Raw genomic sequence first — 13,738 nt, forward strand, 5'->3', positions numbered from 1 at the left:
TGTACGTGAATAAGGATCCCAAGAGGAGCCACTGATGGTAGCCATTAATGCTGTCACATCATACCCTTAAAGGCAGGTTTTGAATCTCCTTCAAATTTTTCTTTTAGCTTTGTAATGCATCACTTACTTATTTGCATGGCATGACAAGGCTTGACATGACCCCAGTTATTTTACTATAAAAATTTCTTTTTTTCAGTAATTATGGTAACCAGTTAATCTATTCAAGAAAAAAGTTGTAGCCACTGGTATAACTTTGAGAACTCGAACTAGGAGGAAAACACTAGGGCTGAATGAAATATTCCTTCGCAATAGGCAATGGTTGGACACCTATAAAGTCATGTCATAAGGGCCATGCTGCTTGAAATTGACTACACCCAGGCTTATTAGTTTCCATTTCATCGCAATAGCACACAGATTGTTTTGTTTGGCTGACTTCAGCTTTGTCTCTTTGGAGTACAAACAACAAAGCATAGTGTTCTACATAACAAAAAGCTGGCTGTAGAGTCTTCTTATAGTACTGTACCCTGTCCTCCAATGCATACGCAGAGTGTCTTTTGTGGCACTACTTGTGTTTTTGCAAGTAAACATAAAAAAGATGCTGAAAAAAAAATTTGAAAATAATCTGGTGCTGATGATTTACAGTGCTTTAATTGCCTAGAAATCCATTTGCAGAACACTAAAGCAGTGTTCACCAGCCTTGGAAAGAAACAGTAGTTCGCGATGGGCAGCGAGGTGCTGGAAGTAGTAAGGGAATGCATCTGCTTAGGGCAGGTAGTGGCCACAGATTCATATCACGAAAGGGAAATAATTACAGCAATTAAACTGGGTTGGAGTGCGTTTTGCTTGAGTCCCTTTTAAAATGCATTCAAGACTGAAAATCACACAGCCAAAGACGCCGTCATACTTTAGCGGCGCTGCCATCAGCAGTGCTGCGACAGGCTGAAACTGTTGTTAATATCTGTGGTAAATGTCACCGGGTTTACTTAGTTTATTCATTCATTTCATTCTGTTTAAAGCTATTTTAGTACTCTCAATTATGGTTTTAACAAAATCTTTGCATCTTAGTTCATAGCACTTTCTGCATTCGACTTAAGCGGTGCAGCTGTTGTTGTGCTCATAGAGCTGCATAGAGTTACTGTACTAACTGTATGTCGCGTCCACTATGTCAGTGCTTGCATACGCGGTCTACCACTGAGAAAACTGGTCTACTGTATGAAAAAATTGTTTTAAATGGTTCTGCCGTGTTTGTCAGCTCCACAGCAGAGTATTCATTAATTAGGGATGGAGCTTTCAAATGAAGCAAGAAAAAAAAATGCTGAAAAAGTCAGTAGGCTGTCTCTTTAAGAATTCCAAAGAAAAGCAAGTGTAGCAAGGGGTGGCAGAAAGTTAGGTGGGCAGATGAGATTAGAAAGTTTATGGGTATCAAGTTGATGGATTGGAGGGGTATGGGAAGACACCTTCGTCTTGCAGTGGGTGCAGTCAGGCTGGTGATGGTGGTATTAATTGTGATAGATAAAAGATCAAGTTAGCTAGACCAGGTCATTCTAGTCCATGTATATATTTGTCTTGTGCTAATAAAGTGGGAGGGAAACTAATAGTAATCTTTTACTGTTTTCTAATGTTCAATTACTTTTTGGAGCTAGATTCGATCTTTGAGATCAGTTACATTTCAGATGAAGTAATTGCTGTTGATTACTACTCCAATTTGGTATGGTGTTGGTTCACATCTTCATTTTGTTAGTATGAAGCAAAAATTGTCTTCACATATGCTTTAGACAATTGTTGAATGTACTGCTCTGGCTACACACTTGCAGTAGGTCCGATTTATTTTCTAATCCTTGGTTCATATTAAAATAGCTGTTGTTACAATGCAGCTGTACGTATCAAGCAAGTTTTCTCGAGCTCCAATAGAAAAATGGTTAAACACGGGAAGGAATTCTATCTTAACTTCTGTGCTAAAATTGAAAATGCCTTATGGGCATCGTCCTTTTAGAGGAAACCTTTTTGGAATAAATTAAAAAGTGTGCTCTCACTCGCACTCCTAGTGTAAACATTTTATTATTCCATCTCGTATTGAAGCTACCAGTATTGCTCCAGCATGTGCCCATTATTGTATTGGAGCTACCAGTATTGCTCTAGCATATGCTCATTAATGGCTGTCAGTTCCTGGCATGTGATGTATAGCAAGCATTCATTATCTGGTATTTTTAAATTTTCAATAGATATCTGAGATATTCAGAATAGGGGTACATCCAAGGAGTTTATTTGTTTATTTGGGTCATATTAATAGTAAGCAGCTTAGTGTAGTTGGTTGCTGATAACATGATCCAAGGTTTAGGCCTCATTTTAAGTACAAGGTTGGAACACTTGAAATGGTAAATATGATGTCTAAGAAATGTAACTACTGCTAGAGCAGGCAGCCATGTTGATTCTGAGTTTAACATACTTTCAGCTTGTTTAAACAGTAAGCTAAACTTTTCATTCTTTATGAGCCATCAGTGTAGTGTCATACGCAGCTCATTTCAGTTAGGTTGGTTAATGCAAAAGCGGATAAGTGTGTTCAGGTTTGCAAATCGATTTTTTACATTTTGTTCGATGGTGTAGTTGCATTGTTGGTAATGATCAGTTGCATACATACTTTTTTCATCTTCAGGCACTGTTTTCTCAAGCTTCTGCAGTCACTCAAATAGTCCTGTCCCTGCTTAAAACAATGGACTGTCACAACCCAAAGACTGCTGTGGTGATCTCCAATATGTATGTGCAGTTGTGGAACATGACACTTCAGATCCGGCAGGGCAACAAACAGACTCTGCAAGCCATCGGATTTGAGCTCCTGTTGCACGCAATGCGTTTACTTTGTCTCAAGGATGAGTTGAGCGCTGTCGTCGAAAAACACTCCATAGTCTCAGCTTGGTGCAGTGTAAAGATGAACAATGAACAGTGGCTGAAGGAGCTGCGCCAGTGCATTGTGACCTCTGTGTCGGCACTCCTCGCACGCGTCCCCACACAGCTGCGGGCTAACATACCGGCTACCATCAGCATCCTCATGGACCAGCACAGGCAGACCCTCAGGTTGGGCAAATGCTTCAGCCTCGTCTCCGAATGGAATAAGATTGTAAGTGAAGCTCTGTTTGCTCATGAAATGGGCCTCTACCGTCACGTGACAGCCCTGCTTACCATTGTGGACCAAGTGACAGCCTTTGGTCTGTGCATTGCGGGCAGAACCAGCTCTGTACCGCAGGTCAAGCTTCCTGCGTGCATACGGTGGCAGGACTGTTGGCCTGGCACGGAAGAATTTGTTTGCCTCGTATCTTGCACGCAAACGATTCTGGTGAGGCTGCATGCTGCAGATCAGCAAATGCAAGGTGCAGGCAGCCGTCACAAGTTCACAGCTGCTTTTAGGGAAATGCTGGGCCTTGCGCCTTTCATCAAGCAGCTCATCACTCACCTCCATGGTGTCAAGGCAGCGTTGGAGCACTGCTTGATGGCTCTGCAAGTGCTCAAGCTACTGGTCGCACAACTTGTTCACCTCGTTCAGGACACAAAGGGCAAGTATCTTGCTTGTGCCTTACCATGGTAGCATGTGTCTTGCTCTTTGAAATTCAGTCACATGTAATGTAGTCTGCAACGCCTCCATCTGTACAATCAGAGGGTCCATAATGTAAAGGCACTAGTGTGTTCGGATAGAGAACAACATATAAGCTTATCTGATCCACCTGTTGTGCCAGTTCGAAAATGCCTCTTCTTTGTACTTCTTTGTTGTCGATGTCAATTCCCATAAAACATAGGTCAGCGACCTCCTCTAGCTCTAAACTAAATCGCCAAGAGGCTGGGCAGTAGGCCAGCTGGCCTCCTTCATGAAATAAGTTGACCATAATTGACTGATTACACATTCTAATGACAGTCTTGTTATTATTGAAAACGGAGCTTTCACTAAAATAGAAAAGAGGGAAGAATGAAATACAGGTATCTCTATCTGCAAGATTTTGGCACGCATCTTTTGCTGCTGTATGAACACCACAGCCAGTAGGAACAAATATTTGATGGTGCCATCCTCACTGTTAAGAAAATGTGCAAAAAGGTGCTCAAGCTAATGGTAATGTACAAATAACATGCTGTGTTGGAATGTTCTGTGCTCTTTACCCAGTTCAGTTTTTATTTTAATGCGTAATCCTCTATTGTCAATGAGTGAAAATGAACAGCTTGGGAGCTTTGCTTATGTTGTGCTAGTGGCTGGTTGAAACATCTTTGTGGGCAAAATGTAGCTTGCATCTTACGTGGGCTTAGGAGCAAAGGACAGAATTCATTTCCACTGTTCCCACCTTAAGCTATAAATTTTTTATTCAGGGACTGCAATACCCACCTCTTCCGCAAGAAAGAAGTACAGTGCACATTAAACTACCCTCCTCCATCAGCCCCTTTGAAGAGTTTTCTACGAACCTGCCTTTGCAGGCAGATCATTGGTCCTTGACCTTACGTGATGTATACAGAAACAGTTCTGCAGAACATGGAACCTTGAATTGACAGGGGGCAAAAGTCAATTTATTTTTTGTTTACAGAAGAAAGACCATTATAAATTATTGTTCACATTAATCCTCCAACTATTCAAGAAATTCTCCACAAAGTTTAAACCTTATTTGCTGAGCAGAAAAGAGAAATGTTAACAGGAGAATGGTTGGTGCATGCACCTCAAAAGAACTGCCTGCAAGCGCAGTTTGCAAAGCACACTGTAGGTGCTTAAATTCCCATGTCATTTATGCCAATTTTTTTTTTCCAGTTTTAAGTGCATGCAAGCTCTGCTGTGGATAGTACAGTGGAAAGCATACAAAAGCAAATTTTGAAGTAAATACTCAATAAAAATTTGCTTTTGAAGCAATTTTGTTTTTGCTTTAGGATTTGAATACTTACTGCATCCTCTAACAGTTTTAATTCCATTTCTTTCTTTCTTTTTTTTTTTTTTTTTTTTCACTTATTCACACATCTAAGAGAACTGTCATTTGATTGCAGAGCAGTGCATATTGCTTGGGCACTTGTACATTGATATAATGTGAGGAATTTAGCTGTGGACCATTTTTTTTTTTTTTTTCACTTTTGGACATTCTCCTATTAAAGTGTTCTCAAAAATAGCACTCACATTACTGATAGTGTTCTTCTATGAGGGATCTTTATTTACAATTGTGCATTACTCAAAAATATTGAACGTTTAGCATTCTAACATAGTTTCTTTCAGTTCACTTTTTCCTTCCAGCATTTACAGCTTCATCTACGATCAGCGGTGTGAATATAGATTAGTGCTGAACATCTTAATCGAAATGAAACTCAGTATGAAAATAAAAAAAGAAATTGTTTTCCGTGTGTGGCTATGCTCATACATAACAACAATGACATTTTAATGTACATTTTCAGACCAAAAGGAGTGCTTCAAAATACTTGCCGCTGGAGAAGAATACTGCCCATCATCGCTAGTCGAGATTGCAGAAGCCTGTGCAATGGAAACTGCTGAAATAGGCGTTCTGGGTAAGAATGGAGACTGTTTTTCTTGAGTTCTTCTCCTAGCTTGGTTTGTTCAATGAAATCTGCAAGTCTGTCATTAAAAACACTTCCAGTACCTAAGATATTTATATTAATGCAGTTGCTTGTATTATATAGCGATATGTATACGATTTCTTTATTCCTCTGTGGCCACAAATATGGCATGCAAAACCAGTGCTTCTGTGAGAGGGCTGCCTTAGTGAAGCATTTGCGGCATTAAAATCCGCTAACATCATTTCAGCAATTTTTATGAACTTCATCCATCCACATCTAGATTACTCATCATCCTTCATTTCACGTGAACTTCATTTTCACTTGTGAATCTTCCTCAATGTTTGGCATGATCGATCGTTCTTCGACACCATTGTTGGCAGTGCCAATAAAGCTTGATCGCCCACTCACAAGTGGTGGTGGTGTGGGAAACCTGGACATCAAAGCTGAAGGGAAGGTAATGATAATTAGCTCTGGAAAAAAAAAAAAAAGTTGGCCACACAAAGCATTGCTGCAGTATTCTTTACTCTAGTTGTCACGATCATGCACACCTTGATTCAAGGTCGGTCTGGCCTCTTGCAATGCTTTTAGCAGAAGGAAGAACTGGTGGCAGTGTGTGTCCAGATGTTCTCTCGAAAAGCAAAGATATCATCGCTCATGTTTATTCCCTCTTCTGCTGCTTCGTTTGCACCAAAGGGAAGTCTTATGCATCTTCAAATTCCACAGTGTAGAGAATGTGGTTATATCTGTTGCGATTTCTCATCAAGCTCTAGCTGGCGATAGCCCTCATTCATGACATTTTCTGCCGTCAGCATGACAGATTTGCCTCATTTTATAGGCCTGCATTTTATAGGCCTGCAGTTGCAGAGAAAGTCTCCCAACTCTTTGCACTGTTGGTGATGCTTATTTGACATGTTGCTCCCCCATATTTGTATAGGCACCTCTAGACCCGCAAATTAATGTTTAGAAGTGGGATGGGTGCTTGGTAAGGACTTTTGTGGCCCTGCGAGCGTTTGAAAGCAGCATGGAAACCTCGTGTTCATATGCCCGCCAGTGTTGCTGGCGCCAGAAAAATTGCGCAGCGAAACTTGGCAGCTCTTCCGGCTCATTAGCTTTCAGACTGTGTACCAGTGCTCCAAAGCAACACTTTACAGCAAAACTTAACAACGATGTCTGAATGCTGGTGCTGCGTGCTGATCCTTTTTCATTAGTTGGGTGCAGCCGCACAGTCTAGCTTGAAGCATGATAGCGGCTTACAGCTGGCCTGTCCTTAAAAAGTTACATAAATGCAGAGTTCACCACCTGTGCCGCTTCTCCTCCTCTAAATAAAAAATGTTTAGAGCTGGTCCCATTTCCCATGGAAGTCTGGAAGTTTTACATTTTGTGTATGCGCTTTTCATAAAGTTCTATTTTGCTTCACTGTTACAACTACGTGCCACCCTGGTGCATTTACAGCTCGGCCATTTTACCTTCTGGCTTACAACTGCTTTCAAAACAAGCACAGCAAACAGGCCATCACATACTCGACCATGAGCGTGGAGCTGATTGCTCTGCACATGACTCATCACCCAGAGGAAGTTTCACCTGAAGCACAGGTGAGCACATAAGCCTTCTGTAAATCTTTGAAGTTTGGCACCTACGCAGCCTTTACTGGTGCCTGTAGACTTGCTTGTAAAGGCACACTGAGGCAGCAATTTTGCACGTATACGGAAATGCTCCGCTGAATATACGACAAGCAATTGGACTTCTCCTCAACTCCATTAGTGCCTCTCCTCCACTCCTCCTCGAAAATAACCCAATCTGCCTGTCTGAGTGCATGTTTCCAGTCGTTGGACATGAGGTGAAAACCAAGTGAAAGAATTATCATGAAATGGAGTTAAATCATTACTGTGCCTCGTCTCTGTAAATAACAAATCGCCATTCAAACACGCCGCAATAAGAACTGCCACTGAACTCTTGGCGTTTCCACTAGTCGTGTGCACTCTGCAATGGCTGTTGATAAATAGTAAGTCTCATATTCATGTAGGTGCACACCCCTCATATCTTTATAAGTACTAAAGGCTCGGTGGCCAACAACTGTGCTTCCATGGTCCTGCACGTGTTCCGCTACACAGCGTGCAAACTTCCTGTTTTGATGCTCTGTCTGTATTGCTGGTACCAGAAGACTTTATAATGACCAACTACTACTTCTTTCTCGTCAGCATGCAGGAGGTCTCCGCTAATAGTGCTCCTAAAATATATTTTTACCGCAAAACTTTGATGAAAGCATCCGAGTGTAATAATGGTAAAGTGCTTACTTAATGGAGCAAATGGCATGATTCCACGTACAGATCCTTGCTAGAGTAGTCTGATGCGACTGCAAGGTGGCCTTGTTTTCGTACAATTCTCCGCCAGAGGTTGGACCAACTGTTGTTTTGTGTGCATGAAATTTGTGAACATTGTGGATGTTCAGATGTACCACCAGTAACAGTGTGTAATATTTCCAAAATAAATAGTACACACAGTCACCATTATGACTACCCATACCTACCAAAGCACTTATTGGTGAAAATTCCTGTGCCAAGAAAATTCTGTACTCCTATCATTCATTACTTAGAATTCAGGGTCCAACACTTCTCTTTTTAATGCATTGATGCTTTTTAATGCATTTTTTCTTTCGTGTTATTGAAGATGCCTAGTTCTAGTTTGAGGCAGCCATTAGTCTGAACAAGCTGTATGTGCTCAACCCACTCCATGAACTCGTGATGCCTCACCTAACAGTTGACGATTAAAATTTCAGGTTGAATTCTGGAAGCGCTGTGAGCTGCTCTTGTGGCACCACAGGCAGGAGAAGCAGTACACGGAGGCAATGCGTGTGATTGGCAAGGTGGTGACGCTGGGAGTTGAGATGCGTTCCCTGGCCCTCGTTCGTTGGGTCAAAATAAAAAAAGAGATGGGTTCCGTAGATGAATTACAAGGGTGAGTGTGCATGGGATGCAACATTACTGGGATAGTTCAATAACTTAACCGTAGAGAGGGCGTAATCATCAAACAAATGCATGGATGCTTAAGGAGAAAGTTTTATTTAAAAGCAAGCTTTATATTGCAGAATTGCTGCCTAGTTTGGTTTCATAACTGCTGTTTCGTTTGCTTTGCTTCCTTGTTTCATTCATTCGTCACCAATTTTATAGCAGTGGTGACGAATAAATAAAACAAACTAAATGCTTGTGGTAGTGCTTGACCTACTGTTTTATGAATCACTTTTTGCTTGTTTTTCGCTAGCCGAGCGTCTTAACCATTGAGACACTGTGATGTGTGCTTTCGCTCGTTATACCCATGTTTAAGTAGGGTTAAACCCCAGTCATTTGATGCAGTGGCTCATAGGTGCACCACATGTACAGCTGAAACAGCACTGCAGCAAGCTACAGAAAGTTTGTGCAACTCCACTTTTGCACAATATTAGAATTCTAGCCAGAATTTTCTGCATTTCTTTTTCTCTACAGGTGCAAACATAAATAAATGGAGCACTCATCTGTTCCAAACATATTGTGCTGGAAAAAAAAATCGAGAAACCTTGCTTGTCCATGAGAAACTGTATAAGCAATCATTTACATGCTGCCTGATATAAATAAAGCCTAGCCACATTTAAACAGTTCTGGTCCATGTCATACTCTGTTTACCTATGTCCACACTTGCACATATTTTGGCAGATGTGCTAGGCTCCAGCTTAAGTACAGCATGGCAAACTCAAGCTCTAGTGCTTGCCTTTTTTTTTTCTACATCTTTTGCAAAGCTATGCAGATAATCAGAAACTGTACAAGTGAGTGTTAGCATGCAGCGTGGTTTATAGCTTTGGCAACTTCCAACTCTGCTGCTTCCCTAAACCTTTGACTCATCATGCTACAATTTTTTTCCCTGCGGTTTTTTCGTCTCTCTAGGAGCCTTCTCAAGCAACTGGAAATGATTGGCTCTCCACTACATATGACTGCAGAGGACAAGTTTGGCTTTCTGAGCTTTGAGCTGAACATGTCCATAAGGGAAGGGTGAGTTAACTCCTACATGTTGCACCTTATTTTTAACGTTTATTAAGCGACGTTGTTTCGGAATCTGAGAGAAAAAAACCTTGCTTGTCTCATAATTGCTTGTTGCCCATCCCTACACAGTCATGATGTTCGCCCAAAACTATAAAAGGCTCGCTTTGCAGCTGTGCATTTCAATGTCTTACTGCACATCTCGGTTGAGGCCATGCCAAGAAATAATTTTCTTGCATCGTTCCACGCTCTCATAACTTTAGAGGTCACCTGCATTCATAGCATAGAATGCAGGAGTTGTTTGCAGTGCTGTTTGGAACATTGGTGGTTCGAGCCATCTGTCTCTCCTGAACCACTGAAAACTGAGTGTGCATTTCAAAGCTCCTACGCCGAGATTTTCATTGAACAAAAACTCCATATATTGCTTTTATGTTTCAGACTGCCTGCAGAGACCTGTGTGGAGTTGTATTATGAGCTGAAAAAGTTTGCGCCGAACACCAACAAGAAGCTTGCAAATGCCTACATCCTCGTGGAGAGCACTTTGCTACTGTCTCGTTTTCCATACATAGACTTCAACCTTGAGTGGTAGGTGGCGGTCATCACTTATTCACTATTGCACGTAGGACTTCCTTTCAGCAAGTTTGCTCTCACATGGGGCATCTGTTAAATCGGACGTTTGTGCGTACTGTGAGACACCGTGGTCCCCAAGCACCCACGTTTAGCTGTGCGTGGCATCGCCATGTCTGGGGAAAATGGGATCCTGGTGGTTGAGCTGATGCTGAGTGTTCGGACCTCTAAGGGCCCCTTGGCAGAGGCAACACATCACTTTGGCCCACTCTTCCCACCTCCGGGCTGACCCACTCGGGGGAAATCGGCAGTCACCTTTCCTGTCCTCCCCTCCATCTTTCATTCTTTCTATTCTTTTTCTTACAACTGTCCTGTCTCCTCCTACTTTCTTTGCTGCTTCCTACTTCCAGGCGGTGAGGGTTAGCCTTGTGTGGCTGACTACCCTGAGTTACACCATATTGGGTCACAGTTAAGGTGTACGGTTGGCGCGGGCAGGACTTCCTTGCAGATTCCTGTCCCGTCCCCTTGTTGGGCTCCGTGGTGGGTGGGCGGCACTGCAGCCGAACAATAAACATTTTTTATGGCTTCTTCCTCTAAACAAACTGATCGCCTTTCCAGGAAAAAGCGGATCATTGTAACAGCTGTTTTTTTCACCAAAGCATGAAATCTTCACGAAATACCATGTGATCCACAGGCAGAGCTCTGTCAAACAAGCCCGGCTAATATCTTATTTTGTAATGTCAAAGTCTCTCAGATCAGCGTGGAGGGAGCACGTGAGCTTACGAGAGGGAAATATGTGTAGGTGTGTTAAAACGGCGTGGCATCATTCCTAAATAGAACTAAAAGACCAGTGACATGCAGAACGGTGTTCTATGTGTGCGTCAAATGGCAGCGGCGGGACAGTGTAAATTAAAGAGAAACGAAACTGAGACTATGCTGCTGGGTTATATTTTGGCCATGGGGATTTCTGATTGTCGTTGCATATGCTACAGAGCGCTTGGGTGGGAGCAGAGTGGGTTACATTTAGAAGTAGTGAACACACTGACTGCTATGTGTTCCTTTCCGAGACCACTGCAATGTGTGGCACTGAGAAGCTAGTGATGTGTGTTCCTTTTTCTGCTTTCCAGCACCTTTGAAGAGAGTTTTGAGAAAGCCCTGAGCAGTGTGGAGTCTTTGCTCGAGACGAGCAACAAGGAGACGGCAGACATCGCCAGGCTGTTGCATGCGGCCTGCCTATACTGGCTTTACGTGAACAAAATCGACACTCTGCGAGACTTTGCGGCAGTGAGTGATTCACAAATCTTCACACTGTGCATGTTTGCTGCATATTCACCATTTGACAGCACTCGCTGCTCAAGCTGCTGTTACTTAGTAGCTGCTTTTTAACGTGATAGCGTCCCCACCCCCTTCTGCAAAAAATGCAGCGCTGTCAGCATTAAGCTAAAATTCACTAGCATGGCTCTGCTAGATGGTAATTGACAGGCGCATGGCCAAGCATCGGTTCTTCAATGGTCTGTGACACATAAGATTGCAAAGTCAGGCATGCTACACCTAGGCTTGGCAATAAAAAGGGCTCTATATCTGTGTTGGTTGGTCGCTTGAGACCAGTAGCTGCATAATGTGATAGCTTGCGACGCTATGCTAATGAGAATGTGTGAGATATGAGAGGCAAGGTTAAGGGGCTTGCTAATTAAGCTGGTCGAGACGAACAAGGCACCGCGATGGGAGCAGTAGACGGGAGCCCTTAACGCTGTTGTGTTATACCCTTAAAAGGCAGAATTAGTAGTTTTTTTCTGCTTCAGTACCCTAAAACCCGGAGTGATATTGGTGGAATTCACATTCCACATAATGAGCAACCTATTAATTAAATGGGGTTTTGGGGGGCGAACAACTTTCTGCAATTATGCAGCCAAAGCTACAGAGTGATAGCCTTAAAGGTCTCATCTGAAAATCTGGTGTCAGCGTTGAGCGAAAAATCACTAGCATAGTACTGGCTGGCAGTAGCTGGCATGGCCGCGCACTGACTGGACATAGGGTTGCCTGACGTTACGTTTGGTAGAAGCTGCCAACTCGGGTCTCTCCTTTCATATAGGAGGGTGATACCACAATTAGCCTGCCAGGAGCCTTGCATTCATGTTACCCCTAGGCCATGCAGGCACATTATATGGTTCGGCTAAAGCGGGGCTTTATACGTGGGGTGGTAGCCTATGCTATCAAATCATACCCTTAAAGGCGGAGCTTAAGTGTTTCCCATAATTTTTTTTTTTTTCATCATTCGCTTCAAAAGGTGTTTCTGGTAGTGGATGGCGCCTGCCCCAATCGCAGCGTGATGAAGTGAACATACTGAACACCAGACTTGCGCAGCCAGGTGTGTCGAGCAAGCCACTGTGGGCACTCCTCTTAACGGCGCGACATCTTGGCACTCTAGCAGCAACTTGCGTCACGAGATAAACATGCCATACTGTTGTCAATGCTCTGCATCTTTGCCTGCTGCCAAGGAATGCGCTCTTTACAGAGCCGACTCAGCGTGAAACGGAAGGACGCGCTGACTACGGCATTCTTTTTAAATTCTCAGCGACAGAAGTGGGGGGTTGGCTCATTACGCAAGTAAATATGTATCAGTGTTGTAAGCTAAATATCATAAGCATAGCCGTGGCAGGTGACGTGGCTGTGCGCTGACTGGTTGTCGGGTTCTATGACGTCACAAGACCACGTGACATGGTAGTTGGCAGAAGCTGCCAACCTGCACTTATCCTTTGAAATGGGAGGGTGAGACTGGAATCCAGCTTTCCATGACCTTTGGATCAGACATTAGATGTACTGCCCCTGTATCTATGTAGGGTGGTCTTTGACATAGTATGATACCTTGAATGCAAGTGAGGTGCCTCACGGTGAGCTGACAAATGGAGGCCATTAAAGCTTTCATACCCTTAATGGAAAAGCTTAAGTTGCCCCCCAGTTTTTTAATACATTTATATTACACAATACTAACCAGTACAAATGTTGGTACGAAATTCCACGTGCCTGACAACAGCTGTGCTGCCTATTGGGAATCCTGCAAAGTGTACGTAGGCTACGTCTACTGTGTCTCCCCACTGGTTTCTGCATGCTTTCGCAATGCACTTGTTTTGACAACAATCATCGCGTGGGCTGTTGATTGCCTGCAAATTTATATTCACATAGGCCTACAGTGGTGTGAAGGAAAACATTTTTGCGCAGTTGACATCTCAAAAACTACTAATTCAACACAAAGGCAAAACTGAGGTCCAGATATGGGCAAACTATTGCCAGTTATGCCTTTACTACACCACAACTGTGAGGAAAGCCACATTTTCCATACCTTGGCCGCATTAGCTTCAGGAAGCTACCCACGAGTATTGAACTGTGCACAGGCTCAAGCCAGCCTGAAAGTCTTATCTAGCCCGAGCCGTGGGACGGCCTCAGACCACTTGGAACCTTGAAGTCTGGTATTAAGGCCAGGGTATATTTGCCTTGGGTTGGCCGGCCAGGTTCCCTAGTCCTAAGTAGACTCAACAAATGCACCTACTGACACAATCTCCATGCATGAGTGTCTGAATTCCCTCCAGGCATCAGTCAAAAAATGAAGGTAAGGTCCGCTTGCAGGCTATTGAGTTTTG

The 13,738-nt window shown here is 43.1% G+C and overlaps 1 protein-coding gene across 1 annotated transcript in view; it reads left to right on the forward strand.

The window, feature by feature from the left end:
* Window positions 1-13,738, forward strand: part of Sse (extra spindle pole bodies like 1, separase) — an 84,046-nt gene that overhangs the window by 9,394 nt on the left and 60,914 nt on the right. Inside the window, exons 4-10 of the mRNA XM_084606633.1 lie at window positions 2,654-3,548; window positions 5,407-5,517; window positions 6,979-7,118; window positions 8,303-8,481; window positions 9,441-9,545; window positions 9,972-10,118; window positions 11,228-11,384. Of these exons, the coding sequence (XP_084462759.1) occupies window positions 2,654-3,548; window positions 5,407-5,517; window positions 6,979-7,118; window positions 8,303-8,481; window positions 9,441-9,545; window positions 9,972-10,118; window positions 11,228-11,384 (1,734 nt within the window). The remainder of the gene's footprint in view (window positions 1-2,653; window positions 3,549-5,406; window positions 5,518-6,978; window positions 7,119-8,302; window positions 8,482-9,440; window positions 9,546-9,971; window positions 10,119-11,227; window positions 11,385-13,738) is intronic.

The sequence above is a fragment of the Amblyomma maculatum genome, chromosome 6, assembly GCF_055883805.1.
Source record: "Amblyomma maculatum isolate TAMU_Amacu chromosome 6, ASM5588380v1, whole genome shotgun sequence".
Lineage (NCBI taxonomy): Eukaryota > Metazoa > Arthropoda > Arachnida > Ixodida > Ixodidae > Amblyomma > Amblyomma maculatum.